We start from the raw sequence: 24,095 nt of genomic DNA on the forward strand, positions 1-24,095 counted from the left end.
ACGGTCAAGTTCAAGAAAACAGCTGTTTAGTAGATGTATTTTTATCAGAGTGTAATTCTGCAAAAATAACAGAAAGTTTGAGAGTTTGGCACTGCAGACTAGCACATCAAAATACTACATATGTGAGAAACTTTTTAAGGCAAAATAACATTGATTTTATAGACGAAAAATTCGTGTGTGAACAGTGTTTAACAGGTAAACAACACAGAATACCATTCAAGTTAAGTGAATCAAGAGCAAGTGAGCCATTACAATTAGTGCATACAGACGTATGTGGCCCTATGGAAGAAGAGTCTTTAGGGGGAAATAGGTATTTCCTGTTGTTAAAGGATGACTATACAAATTATAGGTACGCGTATTTCATGAAAAATAAATCAGAAGTTAAGAAACACCTTAAAAATTTTATATCATTAGCCGAGAGAGAGACAGGCTGCAAGATGAAAAATTTACGATCAGATAACGGTTTAGAGTTTATGAACCAAGAAATAAAGGAGATGCTTGACTATCAAGGCATAAAACATCAGAGATCAGTAGTGTATACGCCTCAGCAGAACGGTAGGGCTGAGAGGGAAAATAGAACCCTAGTTGAATCAGCCCGAACTATGATACAAGGGCAAAAGTTGAATAAAAACTTGTGGGCAGAGGCCATACATACAGCAGTGTATGTTTTAAACCGAACAGGCCCTAGTAGCATAAAAAATGTGACACCTTATGAATTATGGTACAAAAAGAAAGTCAATAATATTTCTACACTCAAGAGTTTTGGTTCTAGAGTATCAGTGCATGTCCCAAAAGAGAAGAGATTAAAATGGGATGCAAAAAATATGCTTGGTTTCTTTATTGGCTACAGTGAGGATGTAAAAGGTTACAAAATATTTGTCCCAGACAAAAATAAAGTTGAAATTCATCGAGATGTCATATTTTTGCCCGAGAAAACCATAGAAATAAAAAATGGGGAGACAGACATGAATAAAAACATACAGATGATATGTGAGGAGATAAAGTCAGAAGAAGATGACAGTGAAGCAGAAGAACCTCAAAATAATAGAGAAGAAAGCAGTGAGAGTGACCTCGAAACTGATAGCAGTGTTGAAGATGTGAATGAAATAGAGCAGGAGCATGGATATGACCTGAGAAGACATATAAAAAGACCCTCAAGATATGATGATTATGTTCTGGATGATGACGAAATGAGTTTGTTGACTTTTAGTGATGATGAAGAACCCCAGACGTATGATGATGCAGTGGCCAGTAGTGAGTGTAAAAATTGGAAGAAAGCTATGCAATCAGAAATAAATGCGTTGCTAGAAAATGAAACATGGGAGTTTGTGCAAAGTAGTGATGGTCAAAAAGTCATTGAGTGCAAGTGGGTGTTCAAGAAAAAGAAAAATGAAAATGGTAAAGTAGTGAAATATAAAGCTCGTGTGGTAGCTAGAGTTTTTCAACAAATTGGTATGTTTTTTAATGATATTTATAGTCCAGTAGCAAAATTACCATCAATAAGGATTTTCTTAGCCATGTGTAATACTTTTGATATGAAAATTCATCAAGTAGATGTTTGTAGTGCATTTCTAAATGGGGATATTAAAGAAAATGTTTTTATTTCACTCCCAAAGGGATTTAAAGAAAAAGAGGGCACTATTTGCAAATTAAGAAAATCCTTATATGGTTTGAAAAGTTCACCTAAAAATTGGAATGACAAATTTCATAATTTGATGCAAAATTTGAGTTTTTCAAGATCTGAATATGAATATTGTCTTTATATTAAAGTAAATGAAAAAGGTAGGATATACATTTTGCTGTATGTTGATGATTTGCTGTTGGCAGGTACAAATGATCAAGAAGTTGAGAAAATAAAATACATTTTAAACAAAAACTTCAAAATGAACGACTTAGGTCAAATAAAACATTTTTTGGGTATGTGCATAACTCAAAATTTGTCTGAAGGCAAAATAAAAATTAATCAAACTGTTTACTTAAAAAATGTTTTGAAGAAATTTGACATGTCAAGCTGCAAACCATCAACAACACCAATGGATAATAATTTTCACCACGATTTTCTCAAACGAAAAAAATCTGAGAGCATAGAGATAGAAAAGAAATGTAGAGTTGCTATAGGATGTTTGATGTATGCAATGTTATGCTCAAGACCAGATTTGTGTATAGCTATAGGTATATTAAGCAGGTATCAAACATGTGCAAGTAACGATTTGTGGGTAGCAATAAAAAGAGTATTGAGATATATTCAAAGCACAGTTACTATGAGTTTGATATACTATAAACATAAATATAAACAGGAAAATTTGATAGTAGGGTACTCAGATTCAGATTGGGCAGGTGACCGTACTGATAGAAAATCTACATCAGGATATGTATTCAAAGTTTTTAATTGCACGGTGTCATGGGCATCACGGAAACAGTCTACAGTCAGTTTGTCCTCTACTGAAGCTGAATATGTTGCACTAAGTGTATGTGTGAGTGAAGCATGTTGGCTAAGATACTTAATGTATGATTTAAAAATAAAACCTGATTATGTAGCGGTTCTAATTCATGCAGACAATCAAAGCGCTATAAGGGTTAGTAGAAATCCGGAATTTCATAAGAGACTAAAACATGTTGATATTAGATTTCATTTTGTACGAGATAAAATTAAGGAAAATATTGTTGTATTAAAATATCTTAATACAAGTGACCAACAGGCTGACATATGTACAAAACCATTAGGTTTAACTCTGTTTAAAAAATTTAGAGAGTTGCTAGGTTTAGAATAAAAAAATTAATTTAGATCTAGGAGATTTACCGTTGAGGGGGGGTGTTGAATACCCAGTAAAAATAAGCAACGGCAAATCTAGGGGATTTTTGTTATTGTATGATGTAGTTGGAAACAATGTTATATAAGTGTCAGATGTCAACTGTAAGCAAAAATAAGTGTCAAGGAAAAATAAATGTTGATTTTGATGTTTAAGTTATTTGTAGAATTATTGAGTTTTCTTTTAAAATAAAACTGACTAGAAGTACTTCGGTGTTTAATTAACATCCACGCAATTCTGCAAAACATCAAAAATTTTAAATTCAAACGGATATAACTTTAAAACAAATGAAGACAAGGTAATTTAACAAACTTTGTTTGGAATCATATTCATTAAACTTTAAAATGAAACCTTCTAAGGCTCATTTTCATGCGTACAAGCCGAGTTACGATCGATAAAGCTTCGAAAAATACTTATTTTTCAATTTGCAATTTGCATTGTGCACTAATTTTACAATATCTTGAGTTCTAATTGTTGGATTTAAGTTTAGTAAACGTTTTTTCTTTGTTTTTTATTAACGAACAAATTTTATTTAAAATATTCTTTATTTATCTCTTTTAGTTTATGAGCCAGAGCCAATTTATAAACAATTAAATTGTTTATAACAATTTTTTGACCACTCGAATCGAATTCCACCCTCGAAATTCGTAATCAGCAGCCAAAAATCCATAAGATACCGTTGAGTTTGTCCATCAGAATGGAAAAGGACACGGTGACCTCTATTTGGCGCCTAGACTATTTCTCGTAGCTTACCAAAACGCAGCCATCTTAAACCTATTCTACACTGTATCTCGTACGTTTGGTTATACTTTCCAATTTTTATCTGGTGTCCAAGGTATTTATACACATCGAGTTTCTGATATGTCGGCATCGTCTATTCTAATGTGTTACGCAAACACTAAATTTGTCATTATTTGAGTTTTGCTTACGTTTATTCGGAGACCTACACTGCTGATGCAGCTTGTGCCATTTCTTCAAGCATATGCATTGTCTCACCGATGTTATCCATGATAGAAAGATGTCATCTGCGAATCTAAGGTATGTCAATCTTTCGCCATCAATATTAATGCCTCTATGATCCCAGGACCATGATTTCATTGCCTATTCAAGGACAGCTGTAAAAATTTTAGGCGAAATGGTGTCCCCTGTCGAATTCCTCTGTTCACTTTAATTTTACCTGTCGTGTCGTGAGATTTCACAATGGTGGTGGCATTGTTGTATTTGTATTTAATCATCCTCGTGTATCTATAATCCGCTCTACATTGTTTCAGTGCTGCTATTATTGATGTTAATTCCACCGAATCAAATGCCCTATAAAAATCAACAAATCGTTGCCTCAGAATAACAAGGTTCTATTTGCAATTTTTGTCGAAATTGAGATTTTTATGTAACTTATTTCTATTTTATGTTCTTCACCTTAATATGATACTAGCACCAACATATATTAACAGGTGGCTGAAATACGTAAGTTACAAGGTTCTATTTGAGAGAATTTTAAATAAGAAAATCTACGGTTTCGTTTTGAATAAAATCTGTCTTCCTCCATCCCCCGATAGTACTATTTCTAGGTCTACCTGTTGTCAAGGAGGCTCTAAGGAAGACAGATTTTTACCATTCCGACCGTAGATTGTCGATATAAATTAAAATAATTTATATCGCAGTATGGATAGAACGCCCTCTAACGGGGAATAAGCGAAATGAATTTCGACTCAATTCAAGCTTTCTGCTTAACCCAGGTATAACATAGGTACCAAAAGGCACCGCCAGGAAAACATTCCACTTTGCGGTTCAGAGAGCCCATATGAAACGAGTCTTTGTACTCTATGCAGAGTATGGCATTAACAAAATAAGAAAATCTACGGTTTCGTTTTGATTAAAATCTGTCTTCCTCCATCCCCCGATAGTGCTATTTCTAGGTCTACCTGTTGTCAAGGAGGCTCTAAGGAAGACAGATTTTTACCATTCCGACCGTAGATTGTCGATATAAATTAAAATAATTTATATCGCAGTATGGATAGTTATGAATAATTTTAAATGTTGATAAGTTAACAAGGTTCTAACTGTAATAAAAAACAGTCAACTAAGTACACAAGGTCCTATCTGCAAGAACTAAAAGTGTTTATAAGTTAACAATAAGAGTTTATCAAATAACTTGAAGTTGTTTTATTATATAATAATTGTTAAACAAGTGTATATGTGGAAGATAAACCTGTATTAAATAAGTTTTCTCAAATCAGAACTCCTTTGTAGTTACTATTGAAGTACCCTTTTACAGTTAATAAAAATATATAATTTTTTTTAAATTCACATTGCTAACACATACAGGTGGCGATAATAGTAAAATAAATACATAACATAGAAACTTTAAACAGTCATAACTAAAAATGGCACCTGAGGCAGATAGAACTTTGTTATTCCAATGCAACGAAATACCAAGGCTAGGGGGCCTGTTTAGTCCTGTCGCCAGGGGGGGTACAACGGCCTCGTTAATTCAGATGGACTTACCCAAATTTTTTTTATGTATTTTGACCCGTAGAACACGAATTTTTTGGGTAACAGTTGATCCGGATGTCGATAAGATTGTTATAGACCAAGAACTTGAGGAATCAAATAACAGCGATTTTTGGCAAAACAAAACAATATTTTGTATTTTTTGGGTCATTTTAAGCAAAAAATATTTCTACAAGTTTTTTAGTAGGATGTACAGTTTTCGAGATAAACGCGGTTGAACTTTCAAAAAATCGAAAAACTGCAATTTTTAAACCCGAATAACTTTTGATTAAAAAATAAAATAGCAATTCTGCTTAGCGCCTTTGAAAGTTCAAGTCAAATTATGTCGGTTTTGATTATTTGCATTGCTAAAAATTTATTGTGTTATTGCTAAACAAAGCTACAAACAACTAGTGCGTGAGTGATGTTTCTATGATTTCTCATTTAAAATCGAACGAGTAGGTAGAATAGGTACTAGTGCAATCAAGACTATTTCTACGTTACATGCGTTAAAACGCATGTAAAAGCACGGGAAACCCTACGTGTTTATAGCTTTGTTAAACAATAAAAAAATAAATTTTTACCAATGCAAATAATCAAAACCGATATAATTTGACTTAAACTTTCAAATGCGGTAAGCAGACTTGCTATTTTATTTTTTAATCAAAAGTTATTCGGGTTCAAAAATTGCAATTTTTCGATTTTTTTAAAGTTCAACCGCGTTTATCTCGAAAACTGTGCATCCTACGAAAAAACTTGTAGAAATATTTTTTACTTAAAATGGCCCAAAAAATACAAAATATTGTTTTGTTTTGCCAAAAATCGCTGTTATTTGATTCCTCAAGTTCTTGGTCTATAACAATCTTATCGACATCCGGATCAACTGTTACCCAAAAAATTCGTGTTCTACGGGTCAAAATACATAAAAAAAACTTGAGTAAGTCCATCTGAATTAACGAGGCCGTTGTACCCCCCCTGGCGACAGGACTAGTTGTATTCCACAGACTTTTCTATTAGGACTTTTATTACTTGGAGATTATCATTTGTCCATTTAATGAGATATACAGACATTTTTTTGATAAATGTATTATAACAAATTTTACATTATTTTTAGGTCCATTCGGTCAGCCTGTTAACGGATTAGTGAAAATTGGTGAACAAATGACTTTGGTTGTATCCGTATCTGGAGATCCAGGTTTCGACGTTCAGGTTAAAGACTGCAGAGCTACAGATTCAGCTGGATCTAGCAGTGTCGCTCTAACCGACGATAATGGATGTATATTAAAACCGAAACTATTTGGATCTTTCCAAAAAACAAGAAACACTGGAGATTCAGGTATATGTTTTACATAAATAGAATAATTATAAATAAAAATATCCTACATTTTTTACTACTGTACGTTTGCTACTTATTTTATTGTATTTTACGTTATGTTCCATCGATCTCCCTTAACATCTACTTGATTCTCTCCTCGATAATGGATCTCTCATTATACTTCTGACTCATGCTTTCATTGTTGGTATAGTTTTATCCATCTTTTATTTCCAGGAACATCATTTAATGTCTACGAAAGGTTTTTGACACCCGTATCCACCTTGTCATGACTAGAGATTTAAAATTTCCGGAAAAATTGAAATTTGTTACAATATAAGTACTAAACAAATTCTGCATCCCGTATCAAAATCGATAAATTTAGTAGAATCGAGTAGATATATATTATCAGAAATGCCTTTTGTCTTTAAGTAGGCATACCTATATAAAAGACCCAATATTAAATATTTCCCAACAAGTTGACCAGACTAGTTCTCTTATCGAAAGATTGCTCAAATATGTTGAAGAACGCTACGAATGTTGTTCTAAGCCGATTAACGTTGCAGCCAATTCTCTTAATGCTCGCTTTAAACGAGAATAATTGAATGAAGACCAAGTAATGGAAGTTATAAACTTATGAGATGTGGGGAAGCAGGTGGCAAATCCAACTCAATTTAGAAAAAAACTGGATTTTTTAGTCGAAATTCTTTATGGGATAGTACAAATAGTACTCATCCCGTTATATGGTGGCAAGGCTTGTGAACATCGCAGCCACTTATGCCAATTGCCTCCGGAATTTTAAATGGACATTCATCTTCCGCGTCTTCAGAAAGAATCTGGTCTTTACACGGCCTCATACATACAACCAAAAAAAATATATTATCACAGGATAAACTTCGGAAGTTTTTGCTATTCCTTTAATTTTGGTTATTGGGACCGTGCAAGTTCGGCAAAGCGACCCCTATTTCTACGCTCTGTACTATTATTCGCACTTTTAATTATATTGGCCAATTATATTAGTCCTGGTTACTGGATAATTGTCAAGGCCATAGTCCAAAAAAATAATAAGAAGAAAAAATAAGATTCAGGTTATGTTATGAAAACATCAACAATTGTATGTAATGTAGTAAATAAAATTAGTTATTAAAATGCAGTACTGCAAGCAAAATACAATTAATTAAATTTACCTTTATATAATAATTGCATATCATATCAATATTGTGGAGCAATATATAATTTTTCTGCTTCATTGACAGAAGGTATGAAATATACGTCAATTTGACAATTTCAATTGACAATATGAATTATTTAAGATAGTTGCAATATTTCTCCGCGACTCGCGCAGTGTCGTTTCTCGTTTCCCTTTCCAAGTACTTGCACACCGCGAATAAACGAAAAACAGATATTTATTTAGGATGCTAGACCAGATTCACTTTTAGAAGAGACTGACAAAAATCATGTTTTTTTATCCGTCCAGGATGATGAAGCGGACATCGAGTCTGAATCAGATGCTTGGTCTGAAGATTCAGATTTAGACTCAGATGAAAATATACCACTGAGCGGTTTGATTAAATAATGTGCTTTTTAGCTTTGAAGTTTCGGTTTTGATACTTTCAATTATTAGATAATAATTATAATTTTTTACCCTATATACATGTTTGTACTTATATCTTAGATATTAATATGTAGATGTTATTAACGTATGTTCCTGTATTTATTTTTACAAAATATATTTAAACGAGTTGAAAATTGGTATTTTTTCACGTTTCAAGTCTCAATTACAAAATATTTAAATTTTCCCATTTTTTCCAATTGTTCCAATGGTCTGGAAAAAACGGAAAAAAACCTGTTTTTTCCCAATTTTTCCCGTTTTTTTTTTTTTTGATATGTTAAATCTCTAGTCATGACTTATGTAATGCAGACCATAAAACTTGCTAACCAATCTCTCAATAAACTTAGAACAACTCAAAGAGCTATTAAGAGACTTACCAGAAGTACAGGGCGTCAATAAGTTATATTTCATGAATGAAATACCATATCACTTTTACTTTTCCTCCCTAGGGAGGAAAAGTACAACTTTGCTCCCTACAATCAGGTCCGGAAAAGTATACTTTCGGTAGAGGTAGGTGGAAAAAGATTTTTTTACGTCAAATGAAATTAGTCTAGAGTTGTTGGGCAATTGAAAATGTTTTATTTTATTAACTAATTCTAGTGAATTTAGGTGAAAATTCCACACCTGTAATTTTGAACCAATCAAAATACGTTATTTTGACAGATCACCATGGCAACGGAGGTATTTTATCGGAAATTTTTTGCTCGTGGGGTACCCAACAGCGAATTATAGTGGAAATTTTTTGACGTTTACAATAACAGAACATTTTTGACAGACTGGTTTTTATTTGTTTACATAATTTAGTTTTGATTCATTTTCTATCACTTGTAGTTACTCAAAACTTATGTAAAATTGAAGAATATACTATTTTCTATCTTGAAATGGTATTCCCATGCAACTACAATGAGTAGAAATTACGAATTTGAAAGCCTAAATAAATGCTGACAAAGCTATGGCGCGCTATTAATCTGTTCATGCAGCTTTGGATTCTCAAATGCAAATTTGGTGTGGAATTTTCTTACCGAATATCACGCGAAGTCAAATTAATATCCGGAAATTTTTTTTTGATCATGAATATTTTTAGATTTTAAATTTTCAAAATATTCATGATCTCAAAAAAATTTCCGGAAATAATTTGACCTCTAGTGGTATTACTAGTGAAAATTTAGTAACCTGTAATAATATCTGACATATCTTTAATAATATCATCTGATCTAAAGGTTTTCGGTCTTTATTTTTTTTTAAGCTTGAACCACTTCCTCGTTTGTTATCTTGATCACGATTGCTGTTACTGTCTTCGTTAACTTAACTACTGCTTTTCTGTCAAATTCTTCGTTTAATAAATTGTCAAAGTACTTTTTCCATCTCTTTTTGACATCCCTTTTGTGAATCAGTGTTGTATTATTCTCATCTCAGATACATTTAATCTGATTTAAATGTTTTGCTTTCTTTGCTCTATGGCTATTTAATATATCTTTGTTTATCCTTCCCTGGTACCAAGTTGGTGGTATAGATTTGTATAAGCTTCTGCTTTAACTTTGGCAGGATATCCATTCTGCTACTTGTATTCATTATTTTGATCATTGACTTTTTTAATCAAATATGCAACCTCCGAAATGGAGTCATATAAATCATCTATATAACTAGGTACCCAAATTTCATATTATGTATATTTATTTCAGGGGCCTCCATAATTGCCTATGCCTACTTCAACGCATTCAAGTTCCCAGATATAATGGACATCATGATAGAATGTAACATTGAACTCTGTAAAACTGATTGCGAAATGTGCCCGGATCCAAATCCTCAATTGGAACCTGCGAAGAGACGAAAACGTGATGTTTCTTTAGGAAATGAAACTCTTCATGATTCTGTGCTAATGGCGAAACATCTAAGGTATGTACCAATATTTTAATAAATCATTGAATCAACATTTTCATTCAGTTGCAAAACGAAATCAAAGCGGATTTTTATAAATTATAAGTAGGGGAGTGCAATTAGAACGAAAACATGCATTGTTTCGGAAAAACTCAAACAAACTTATATTTTTCTAAAACCTTTTTTGTTAGTTTATATATGGTTTATATACATGTTAAGGTTAAAAGTTCTACTCGCAGATTTGGCCGCTAATTGTTTATTAATTGTTTAAACAATAACAATTGTTTTGTATAAATAATTTTAAAAATTTCGTTGAATTCATCATTTTACATTGATAAAGTATGTTTCTATTTTGTTTTTGATTATGCTGAATTCGAATATGGCATTGCAATTTGAAAATTCTTATACAGAACCTTTTATACTGCGTAGCTAGGAACCGCATGGAAATCTTTTTTATTAGGTATCAATTTTACGAAAAAAAGTAATTCTTCATAAAATACTCTGGATAGTCAAAAATGTAAAACTCAACCATCAGATAGCAAATTTTATCAATTTTATACGAGTTATGTCAAAAATATGAATTTCGTTAAAGAGTAAAGTATCTTTATATTCCAGAATATAAAAAAATGCTATTATGAAAAGTTGTTTGAAATTAAAATCCATATTTTAATATACAATTACATCATTCTAATCGAAAAAAAAATTTCATTTTTTCTCAAATTACGGATACCCATCATCATTTTATTACAATTATGCTAACTATTTTATTATCAATTTTACGAAAAAAAGTTATTGTTCATAAAATGCTCTATCTGGTCTAACATTTAAGATACAACCATCAGATATCAAACTTTTTCAATTTTATACGAGGTATGTAAAAAATGTGAATTTTTCGTAAGAGTTTTAAGTGCTTTTATTATTCACACTATTTTAAATAGAAGAATATAATTGAATACTGAAACATATTTTTTAATTCTAAACAACTTTTCTTGATAACAATTTTCGATATTGTGAAATATAAAGGTACTTTACTCTTGAGTGAAATTCATATTTTTTGACATATCTAGTATAAAATTAATAAAATTTGATATTTTATGGTTGCATCTTAGATTATATACGATGCAGAGTATTTTATAAAAAATTACTTTTTTTCGTAAAACTTAATAAAAAAGTATAATAAAAAAGTTATCAATAGGTTCCAAATTACGCAGACATATGTACTGCATAAGAGCTAAAAAATATTTTTTATCTAAAGCATACTCCACGAACTGTTTCATAAATAACTATTGTTGAACATTTATTATTGTTGAAGCTTATTATTAAATGTATTTTAGGTAAGTTTTACAGAAAAAAGTATTGATCGCCTTGTATAAACATTTTTTTAGCTGGTAATTTTCGGTTTTTGTATTACATTTTTGTTATCTTTCTTAATTTTCTCAAAAAGAAATAGTTTATTTCATTTCTAAAGTAAAATAATTTAATGCAAATAAAATATTACATCCTAAGCTTTAAAAAAGCACTTATAAAACTGTAATAAATCTGTTTAAACTTATGTAATACCGTCTTAAATTGGTGGTAATTGTGTAAAACTACGAACTTATCAAAAATTACATTTTTTGAGACGTCGCGTCGTATCGTTTGAATTAAATTTTTGAGATTTTTTTTAATAAAACATCATTAAGTAAGATGGTTAAAAGGTAAGTTGTGCAAAATTGAGAGTTTTATAAGAAAAATTGTATTAGATACACATTTTTAAATCATTTTTAAACAAAATTCATGTAAGACTCACTTTCCGCCCACACCGTACTTATCCCCATACATTTTATTTCTTTTTATTATAACCATAAGATAGCTTAAAATTGGTCGTCTTTCATGTCCAATTTGTAAAATTTTAGTTGATATATTAGTTAAAGAATTACATTAAAATAACTCAACCGTGCACTTCGGCGTACGCTAGTTTACAGTGCGCCAATGTTTGTTAGAAGGGTGACTTAAGCGTTATAAATAAAAAATTATAGAAGCTGCAGATTTAACTTTAGAAAAATCTTTATATAAGGTTTTTTTGTAAAATTATCTGAATTTTTCAATGGTCAAGTGAGTTTTTTTCTAAAATTTATATTTTCGGAGTTATTAAAAAAACATCTAATTTCATAGTTCATTTGTTTAATAAAAAATGAAGCACCCACTTATCTAGTAGAACTTCTTGATATGTTGTTTATTAAATATTTCTTAATGAAATTACAAAAAGTTCTATTCATAAGGAAAAATTTTCCTGTAGTTGGCTGTATACCATTAATTACAAAAATTTAAGAAAAAGATCTTCTGTGTAAAAGGTATATTAGTTTAAACTAATATACCTTTTACACAGAAGATCTTTTTCTCCAATTTTTTTAAAAAGTTCTATCTTGTTTGATTTTTTCCGAAGTGAAAATCTATATGCAATCTAAAGGGGTTTTTTTGCGAAGGTTCGTCATCGAGATGCCAAAATTTGGGAATAAGTAGCTTATCACATAACTAAATAAAATCTCCAGAGGCGGACAGCTAAAATTAAAAAAAAAAATTATATATTCAAATGAAAAACGATTAATTTTTTTCTAATTTCATCACAGTTTCTATCAATTAATAATAAAAATTTCGAGAACAATTGTAATAATTTACTAAAGTAAGTAAGTAAGGTATGCTTTATTGTCAAAAAATTTTACCAATTTGTGGACAAAGCTTATACAAAATAAAGAATACAATAAAAAACAAAAAATAATAAAAAACTACAAACAAAACAAAAACAGAAACAGACACCAAGTAAATGGCGTGAGTTATACTACTTAATATAATTTTATAGTTATTAAGTACACATTAAAAAATTTAAAATTTTGCAAACAATATGTATACAACGTCAGAGCAAAAAGAAGGCGAACGAGGAAAAGGGAAAGGGAAAGTAAATCAAAAGTTCTATGCCGCTGCAAATATGTATAAAAGTACTCGAAAGTAATAATCCTGTAAGTCAATTTGCTGAATTCAAATCGGTTATCAAAAAGTCATTCACTGTATAAAAAGCTCTCTCCAGCAAATAAGCTTTCAAGGCCTTGCGAAAAGCGGGAAATGCTGCAATAGATTTGATGTTAGATGGCAGGTGATTGTACATTTTTCTCGAATTGTATAGTATAGAGCACTTAACCAGCTCAGACCGTGGGGTTGGCAGATAAAGATTATGCTCCACGTTTCTAAGGGGATAGTTGTGAGTGGGTCTCTCTGGACCTTCTGATGTATGTTTGCGGATTAAACAAACGGATTCAAAAACAAACAAAGAAGGAAGAGTTAATATTTTAAATTTTTTAAAGAATTCTTGGCAATGAACTCTGCTATTGAGTCTCAGGGAGTAACGAAGAGCTCTCTTTTGTAGTTTAAAAATACGCTCAAATTGAGTCGCACAACACGTACCCCAGAATGGAAGGGCGTACCGAAGATGAGACTCAAAAAGGGCATAATAAACGGTCCTAGATGTTGACAAATTCATTTCCGTAGCAACTGATCTTAGCGCAAAACAAGCAGAACTTAATTTTTTGTGTAAGGCATCAATGTGCAAGTTCCATTTTAGAGACTTATCCACAATAAGCCCTAAGAACTTCACCGATTCAACTACCTCTAGACTGTTGTTATTAAGTACTAAAGGTTGCATCATACTGTTGTAAGGTAGGACTTTGGTTTTAGAAACGTTAAATAACAGGAGATTCGAATCGCACCACGATTTAATGGTGACTAGGTCTGTAGCTATGGTATTGCGAAGATCCATAATATCCGTGTTACTCCAAGTAATACTAGTATCATCTGCAAAGAGACATATTTTACCTTTAATGTTCAGACTAAAATTAATTATTTTCATAAATCAATGTTATAAAAAAATATTTGAAAAAGATAAGAACATTTCATTTTTTCTCTACATTTTTTATAAAAATTTTTAAGAAAAATGACCCCTCCTAGCTGTCCCCCCTTTTCGATTTTGATTCTACACATCTAAATGAATCAATTGTGCAAGTTGCGGACATATTCTCCATGACGAGCATCTCCCAAAAATTTTGCGTATTCACCCTTGTCCGCCCCTGGAGATTTTATTTAGTTATGTCATGATCTACTTATTCCCAAATTTTGATGCACTATCTCGATCACGAATGTCACAAAAAACCCCTTACAATTTTTATATTCACTCCTATCCCCACCCCTTTGTCACTTTGCTTAGTTACATCATAACCTACTTATTCCCAAATTTTGGTGCACTACCTCGATAATGAGCGCCACAAAAAAAATAATAAAAACCGCGACGTTGACTCCTTATAACTACCCTCGTCCCCCGCTCAGGTGCCCGTCCGTGTGGGAAAGTCATGTACACGACTAATTCAACATATTCCCGTATAGTTTATCCATATTAATTATCACGAGCAAAATCCGCTTCCAGCTCTTAGACTATTATTTTAAGAATTTGTAAAAAAAAAGTCATAATGAACACATAAGTAATGATTATATTATTTAATTCTAGGATCGTCCTTCCAGAAGATTTAGCAGCAGCAGTAGATATAGCTCAGCATGATGGCGTATGTATGTCTACACAAAGTTTTGTCTACGGATCTTCAATATTAATATCTCTACTCACTGCAAGTAGTTTACTAAGTGCCTATTTGTGGTTCACGTCACAAAAATTAAGAATGTTGAAAAACTGAAAGTTTTATTAGTAGTGTAAGTCAAATACGAAAAAATTGCAATATTTTGGTAAATGTAAATGTGACAAAAAAAGTGCCTTTTCAATTTTGTGTTGGATAGGTATCTGGAGATCCAAGGTACAACACCACATTTTTCATTTTGCATCATTATATCCAATGTATATATCATATGTGGGTGTTATAACATCTCCGTTTATATTTCTCTATGGTGCCTCGTCTTGAAACATTTTTACAATTTTCTTGATCCAGTTGTTGGTTTTATCTAAAATGTGGTATGGCATTTTTCAAAATTGCAATTTTTACTTTACAACGTGATTTTATCTGCAAGATTACATGTTGATAATGTACTTGTTGCATTATAATCATTAAAACATACGGAGAAAGTTACCAAACTAGGTTTGTTCGAATGAGCTAAGGAAAGAAGTGACACAAACAATAAAAAGTTGTAAATATCTATAACCCAATTCATATCTTAGGAGCTATGTTAAGACGGAACCCCATGGAATGTGCCGTGGCACTCTTCACCAGTTCATGGAACGTATTCACTCGAGTATCGAGAATAAACTACTAGTGTTGGCGGTAGAAATTTTAGTAAGTTGGTTAATTCATACAATAATAAAAACTCCAACACAATGTCGTTAGACCACTCCATAATAAAATTGCCAAAGTACTGACTGTACCAGTTCCTATCCGAGTCGGAAAGGTTGGAGGGGACATACCTGGTCTGTATCACCTTCTGAATTCCTTTGAACCGTGTTCATTTACTGGCAAACGATGGGAAGCTTCGCGACGATCCATACCGGTCATAAATAGAGGGTTCGGTCCTAACCCAAGGATCCTAAATCATAAATTTTGGGGGAAATTACTGGATTTCCCGTTGCATTGATTCCCGTCTTTAGTTTTATCTTTTTCTATTACATATTTTATATTTCTCTTGGCGTGCCACACCACGTTTCATGTGATACCAGTTTTATAATCTAAAATCCACTTTATCAGTTATTAATTTTTATAAAGTACTATTCGTTGGCAGCCTATTAGTAAGAGATTTAAAAATGCTCCTCTTTTTAAGAATTTGATTTACAGTATTTAAAAGGTATTACTAAATTTATGAAAGTATCTATTTATTAAAGATATATCACACTAATTATTGAAATATAAAGAAAATAAGGAAACGCAAGGATTAAAATATTCTAAATTCTAGTTAAATTAATAAAACATTCAGGTATTTTTTAAATATGGTGTAATTGCATCCAAAAGGCAAAATTTGCATAAAATGTCAACGAAATATTACTAAAGAGAAGGCTCACAGTGCTTACCACTTTACTTACTGTCATCTTGTTTTTCACTCTTACACAATAACAAATATGCCAAATAAATAACTGCATTGCAATATAAACTGCTCGTCAACAGTGGGGATATTGCCTATCAGAAAATTATTTAAAAACAAAAATAATCAAACGTATCTAAATGATAAAAAATTTCTATTATAAAAGAAATTAAGATCACTGCATCTCGTTTGTATCAAAAATCTACCAACTTGAAAAAGTTTCGTAAAAAAAAATAAAAAACTAAAATTGACAAAATTGCTTCTAACAAAAAATTGTTTAATATAATATGGTCAGTCCCTCAGGGGCCTCAATAACTGCTTGGCAACGTATTGGCATACTTTCCACTAAATTGTTAAGCACATATTAGAGTTTCTTAATTGCCGAAGAGTTTCAGGGCATGGCTCGTGTGCATCTAAGTGGGGGTCCACGAAAACTTTATAGTGATTTGGTATTTATTTAGACAAATTTGCATTTTTTTATCGTAAAATATCAATGGAAAAAATAATGTTTTAATAGTAGGGCCTCAAAAATGTCACTACAAGGTATTATAAGAAGATATTTTGATTAAAAACAAGTTTTTGATCAAATTTTAGTGTAGAAAACGTTAAAATACATTTTCCTCCATTCCTAAAATACATGTCCTTCTATTTTATTGATTATTTCATTCATCGGAGATTCTGACCAATAGAAAGCTACAGAAATAAAAATTAAATTGATTATTTTTTGATGATTTTACTTCCAATTGTATAGTAAGCTCACGTGTTTAATTCTGTCCAATCAGATTAAAATTATACTGAGAATTATATACTGTAGAAAAAAACCGATAGAATTTTTTTAAATAGATTGTTTCCGTTTAATGGCAACCAGTTTCCTAGTTTTGACAACTGTCACATTTAAGAAAGTATCCATAATATACGTATTAAAAAATAATCTTAACGAATATCACACGATAGTAAGAATAAATAAGAAAATAATGCTTCATTTTTACTCAAATTTGTTGTCATTGGGCAATAGCCACTCGAGCCCTGCGGGCTCTCGTGTCTATTGCCCGACAACAAATTTTTGAACAACTGTCGCATTATTTTTAATTTATTCTCACTCTCTTGTGATATTATACCCGATAATTTTTGATTATTTCATTTATAGGAGATTCTGACCAATAGAAATCTACAGAAATAAAAATTAAAGTGATAATTTTTGATAATATCCCGTCGTCAAGTATATTACATCAGATATGCCCTTCGTTGCTACGAAAAAATACATTCAGTGACATTAATGACAATTAATGTTTTAAAAATTGGTTATAAAAGTGATGACTTTCAACCGTTAAATATTTATAACAACTGGTTTTAACAAAATTTTGGTTTTGAACAGTTTTATTCATGAAATAATCGCAGCAAATTGCACTCGATCTCTAAAATTATTATCGAGTTTTTGGCCTCGTGATACTTTGACATAATTGCTACTGTCATAATTGCTAATACTGTTGAATAAAACTGTCAAAGTGTCACTCGGGAAAAATTCGATAATTTTAGAGCTCTTGTTCAATTACTACTGAAAATTTGCCCACAGATAGCCAAAACACAGGACTTTAAGTGGTTAAAAGAATTTGTATAGTTGTACAGTACAAAAAAAATATGCAAAATAATTTCAGAGTCAAAAATATAGGCGTCTGCTGTAAGTACAATTAACACGAAAAATATCATCGACCGTACGAAAAAATGGTTAAAATAAATTGTAATAATTATTGTAAACACGATTTATTTGGAAAAATTTCAGTTTCTACTTTTTTTGTTGAAAATTTGAAAATGGCGGAGATATTGAACAAAAACCACTGCTATCAAACCAATCAGGTATTATGCTCGCGCCTTTACGCCAGGTATTATACATACTACCTGAAATATTGATTTTAGCAAAAAAATGAAAGAGATCAAAATTGTATAAAATTTAGGAACTTAAGGAATTTAGGAATCAAAAGTTTTGGGAATATAACCAGTTAGTAAAAATGTAGCAGCAGGGGGTCCACCGAAACCAGTAAATTTTTTAAAGTGGTCTTCGAGAAAAAATAATTTGGGGGCCTCTGCTCTAGACGATAAGAATATATTATCGTTACAAACAGCTCTATCCTATTATATACTATAGACTCTTAATTTGAATTATAAGCTCAGAGCTCAGCTTTTAAAAATACAGATGCATGAAAATGTATAATGCCAATGGAAGCTGCTGTTTTTTATTCTTAAAGAATTTATGTAATAGCGTTGATTGAGGTATTGGACGGATATTGGACCCATATCAATATTTCAATCAACGGTAATAGCAAATGATCAAAATCATTTTAAGGATTAAAAGCATTTAGAATATTTAAATTCATAAAAAATTGCCATTGTTTCCGTAACTCAGAATAATAATATCAAATATATATTTTTTTAATAAATGAGTAATGATTCGCCGATACTTTTTGTGTATATAGCATTGATTTTAGCATAATAATTTCAAATTAAATGAATAAGGTTTTAGATTGTTTTATATGTCAGATAATTTATATTTTTTAACTAGTGGCACTGGTGCTATTTTTCGTCAAATAGAAGATACTTCATCTTCAGAAGATATCAATAGGACTTATATGATACCAGCGCTAGTAGTTTCTTTGAAATACCATAGTTTAATATAAAATACTGCCATTAAATGAGTTTCAGCCAGTATAAGTATATTAATTTAAAGAAGTAACGTTTATTTTTTTTAACATTGATAAATAATATTAACGATGAGATAAATGTTGCTTATTCTTTATTGTATAAACTTTTTTATCTGCCAGCTCAATATACGATTAATATTAAACGTACTTAGGTTAGTTTACCAGTATCTCTTATGCCGCTATATTAAGTAATATGTAGATATATTTCCTTAAATTATTTTTTACTCTAAATTTGATGTAAGTATATTTATGTAAATAAATATTTAATAATATATAAAAGTTTTAATTGTGATCCTATACTCCACCCTCCTCATTCCTTGAGACCTTAAGAAGGCATTTGACAGGGTCAAAATAAAAGAATATCCACAAGGAAAAGAAAATTTTTTCCTGTAGTTGGCTGTATACCATCAATCACAAAATTGGAAAAAAATCCTTTGTAAAAGGTATAAAATTTTATTAAAATCCCTTAGAAGGGCTACATCACAAAAAAAAAAATTTTATACCTTTTACAAAGGATTTTTTTTTTTCAAAATAAAAGATGTTATCCATTTATTGTATTCAAGAGAGATACATCTAGGAATAATTAATACGATCAAAAATAGCTACTAGAACAACACAATAAAAGTAAAAGTAGATAAACTAACTGATCCAATTGAAGCTTGTAATGGCAATAAAATAATAAAAAAAGTAAAAAGTAAAAGGGATACCAAGTGGGAGAAAAACAACCTAAAATAATCTGCTGCACAGACAATGCAATACTAATTTCTCAAAGTGCAGATAACTTTAAACGTAGGTATACTGCACAAATTTAATATAACCACCATAAAATTTAACACGTTAATTTCCCCAAAAAAACCAAAATGCATGGTAATAACAGCAAATCCAATAAGATATAAATTAGAGCTAAAGGGTCAGCTAATAGAACACCCGATGGAGTTTAAATATCTAAACATCACACTACCTAGCTAGGGAAATCTCGAAACGTAAGTGGAAGATCGAGTTAAAAGAGCAAACAGAGCTGAAGTGCCTGAATGGAAACAATATGGAGAAATAAAAATTTCGGAAAAGAAATGAAAGGCAGAATTTACACAAGTCATCAGACTAATAATGACATAAGGGACAGAAACACGACCTGACACAGAGAGGACAAAAAGAATGCTATAGAAACAGCAGAGATAAAAACCTTTCGAAAAATCGTTGGTAACACACTATGGGACAGAGCTATAACTACATATAGGGGAGAGTTGGATAAAACGGGAGAGTTGGATAAAACGGGATAGTCGGATAAAACAGGATACCTGGCCTAGAGACCCAACTAGTGCTGCTATCAATCGGGCAACGACGAAAACTTGTTATCAGTCGTCATTTTAACATTCTCAATATAATTATTAATGAACTATGTGATAAACACTTATGGTAGGGGAGCCCAAGCGGGGATTTTTGCAGTTACTCGAGCGCGTCAGATTATCATATGGGGAGAAACATGGTACCCTGCAGATGTACCTCTACCATATATTGGCTCTTAACACAGGGAAGTTCGCTAAGGGGTACCCAAAAATAATATATCCTTAAAAATACTCGAAATTGTCAGATAAGGTAAGTTGAGTACATGCAAAAGAGTGTATATTTCAAAAATCTGACGTTTGAGAAAATTCGTCTTCAATATTTTTCAAAAATCTATCGAATGGTACTAAACATGACCCCTCCCCCCCCACGGAGAGGGGTGGGGGGTAAATTTAAAATTTTAAATACAAACCCCGCGATATTTCGCAAAATAAACATCACATCGAAAAACTGTAAAATACACTTTCAAAATGTTTTTGAAAAATCTATCAAATGGTACCAAACACGACCCCCCACGGAGGTGGGGTGGGGGGTTACTTTAAAATCTTAAACGGTACCCCCAAATTTTCATTTCAGATTTGGATTCTTTACGTAAAAAATAGGCAACTTTTATTCGCCACAGATAGATGGCGCCATAATCGGAAAAAACGATTGTTGGAAATGGAAAATTAAATTAAAAAATGGAAAGTCCCCACTAAAATAGAAAATTTTACTTAACTTTTTTTGGTTTTAGGACCTAATAATCACAACCCAATATGTCCCCATAACGCTCGATTGACTGCAAATTTAGCATACTTTGCTCCCCTAAAATTATGAACTTATTTTTGTTTTTTCAAATTGGTCTTCCTGGATAAGTTTTCTTTGCTTTCCTTGTTATAATATAACAAGGTTTCAGACTATATTATAGTCTTCTGTAAATTACTCTTTCCAAAAATTTTCCTAGCGGTTCCAGTAGATATATTGGTCTGTAACTTTCTGGTCTTCTTCCGATTCCATTGGATTCAGAAGAGGTACAATTTTTGCATGTTTTCAATTGTCCTAAAAGTATGCATTTTTCAGGCAGTATCTGTAGTATAGAATAGCTTTTAGCAGTGGCGGCCCGTAAAGTAGTGCCATAGAGCCATGGCACTACCTTGCTAACTATGCAAAAACATATTTTTTATCTTCAAAACTTTTTAATTCCTGTTAATTTTTTTGTGTGTATTTCTTTTGATCTTCATAAATTATATAAAATATGGCAACTATGGGAGCAACAATCCCTGCCGACAGCGGAGAGTATTCGACAGGAGAATCTCCTTCGTGCCGAAGTCAGTACTGGCACGACTAAAGAGAGAAAGATTTTACGAGCATTCTATGTAAGTGACAGAGAAAGAGCTATATTGGACTATTAGTATACCTTAAAATTAGAATCTCTGTGCCAGGCATGAGGGTGTGATGCCAGGTCTATTTATTTTGAGTTTATTTACGTGCTGGTTTATCGCTTTTATTATGTATATTTTCTGTTAAAAAGTTTTTGTATTCATAATTAAACTTTTAGTGCATCATGATCGTGGGTATTTTGATAATATTTTGATTATTTCTTAAGTTTAATTTATCAATTGACAATGAAGATTAGCATCTTAAAAAAATTTTTGGTGGCTTTTCGCTAGAAGAAAAACTACAAATGTTATAAGGTGTTGTGGAGCATTCGAGTTAGATGTAAGAGGTCACGACGAAAAGGAAAATTCAGAAAATAGAGGCATATTTAAGGAGCTGGTCAATTTTAGCGCCGAATTAGACAACGACTTAAAGGTTCATATTATTCAAAGTACCAGATCTTTCAAAGATCTACCTTCTCCGGACATTTAGTTGCTTCCAATTTATTTATGTCGGAGAAGTTTTCTGCTTATAAGCATCAGTTTTTCGAATCATTTCTTAATTAAACATGGAGGCAATTTTAATTTTTAAGCAAAACTCGGTTTAAAACTGAATTAGAAGCAGGTACTGTATTAGCGAGACGAATTAAGTACTACCTCTGGGGCTGTTTCGCTATCGGTTTTATTGTAGAGGAAAGGTTTAAAAAGCACATTTGAAGAAACTATTAAACTTTTAAGTATTTTAGTTACCATTCCGATATCAACATCTGAAGAAGAACGCTGTTTTTCGATGTTAAAACATAGTGCTTTAGGTATGCTATCTGCAGAAAAGCATTTTGTAAATTGTATTGATAATTTTAATTATAAAGTCATTGAAAACTTTGCAACCAAAAATTAGAAGAATGAACTTCATATATCGTAAACTTTAAAAGTGACATTACAAACATTTGTGCATGTGTGTGAATAATGAAATAGTATTATTTTTATAAATTTTAAATAAAGAGTAATACGTAATACGTAAACGGTAAATAGAGACTAAATCGTAATAACAATTTTCAAGCACTATCACTATCAGCAGTAAATTCTGGTAGTAGGTTTTTATTATTAATTAATTTACGGAACTGTTTTGATCAATATTGGACAATTGCTTGGCACCTCAGATCAATAAACTTAAGATACATAAGATAAAAGTATCCGCGCATATTTTTTTTTTAGTTTTTGGTGTCAGTATACCTTTTTTTGACAATATCGTGAATCCGTCACTAAAAATTTTGGCGGCTGCCCGAGTTCTGGCACTACCTTCTTAAAGTGGTACGAGCCGCCACTGGCTTTTAGTGTCATATTATGAATGTCTTTTGTTCCTGGTGCTCTTCCTTAGAAGACTTCCTTCTACTGTAAATAACAGGATGAAACGCCAGGAAGAAACAATTCCAGACCACAGCCTATATACCATAAAAACAATGTGCCATCTCGTTTCGCTGTTTTTTTTTTGTCAATAATATTTTAAGCAGATTTGAGATAAATTTTGAAAAATATAGGAGATAAATTTCACCCTCAACTTAGACCTTTGTGAAGTCAAAAATATTTTGGATGTTCATATCTTGTTTTTACATAGCTTATGCTGTTCTGTACACATTTTACTCGGGCTGGTCCAAAGTTTATTTAGTAATTTACTGAGGAAACAGTTCCTCAATTAAGGGGGTAGTCGCAAAATTTCGGCTTCAATGTTTTTTAAATGCATTCATTTTTTTCGAATCCTGAGAAAACTAATTAGTATTTTTGAAAAGTTTAAAGCAGAATGAAAGATTACGTTATTACAGAGGGCTGAAAGTCCCTGAAAACTTCTATGATTATTTTAATAGTTCAGAGAAATAAGGAAAAAAAATAGCCTGTTGGTGACACAACCCCCTCCAGGCCGAAACCAAATTTTTTGAGTGATATGGACATCTATAATAATAACCTATATATTTCCTGCAGCCGATTTTGATGATATACATAGTTATAAACAAATGAAGATCAAAAAACGGTAAATTTTCGCTTTTTTCGTCTATTACTAAGAAAATAGGCATTTTAAACAAATTTTAGAGTAAGAAACTCATAAACGGAATAAAAAACTTCAATATGGCGTTTGCTTAATATGTCTATCCTTATTGGTTGCTTAGAAAATTGCAAAATAAATCATAAATTTTGAGTTTTTATAAATATTTATAACTTATGTAAAAATTAACTTAGAACCTTCTTATTACACGGAATGCTGAGACTTATGGTGCTTAATTCATACCATAAATTTCGTAGAAATTGGTCAAATAGTTTAAAAGTTATTTAATTTGTTTTTCCTAAATTTATTTTTTTTGCAACACTGTAAGTCAGAAAATGATGAAGCTACAGTAATACTTTGGATAGTTTATGGAAGAAGGAAATTTACAGTATTAATTTAATTAAAAAAAATTACAAAAAATAATTATAAATATTGCAAAATTATTTTGCAAAAACATGTGAATTAAATAAATGGGGGGGCTAACTTTGTTGCTAATTGTCCTAGGACAGTTGTTTTTCTTT

The 24,095-nt window shown here is 31.3% G+C and overlaps 1 protein-coding gene across 2 annotated transcripts in view; it reads left to right on the forward strand.

Annotated features, from left to right (window-relative positions):
• Positions 1-19,116, forward strand: part of LOC126887220 (uncharacterized) — a 161,741-nt gene extending 142,625 nt beyond the window's left edge. For both annotated transcript variants that reach the window (XM_050654618.1, XM_050654619.1), the window contains exons 9-11: positions 6,415-6,636; positions 9,907-10,120; positions 14,634-19,116. In XM_050654618.1, coding sequence (XP_050510575.1) covers positions 6,415-6,636; positions 9,907-10,120; positions 14,634-14,814 — 617 coding nt within the window. In that variant the 3' untranslated portion in view covers positions 14,815-19,116. The remainder of the gene's footprint in view (positions 1-6,414; positions 6,637-9,906; positions 10,121-14,633) is intronic.
• Positions 19,117-24,095: the final 4,979 nt, after the last annotated feature.

This window comes from Diabrotica virgifera, chromosome 6, assembly GCF_917563875.1.
Source record: "Diabrotica virgifera virgifera chromosome 6, PGI_DIABVI_V3a".
Taxonomy (NCBI): Eukaryota; Metazoa; Arthropoda; class Insecta; order Coleoptera; family Chrysomelidae; genus Diabrotica; species Diabrotica virgifera.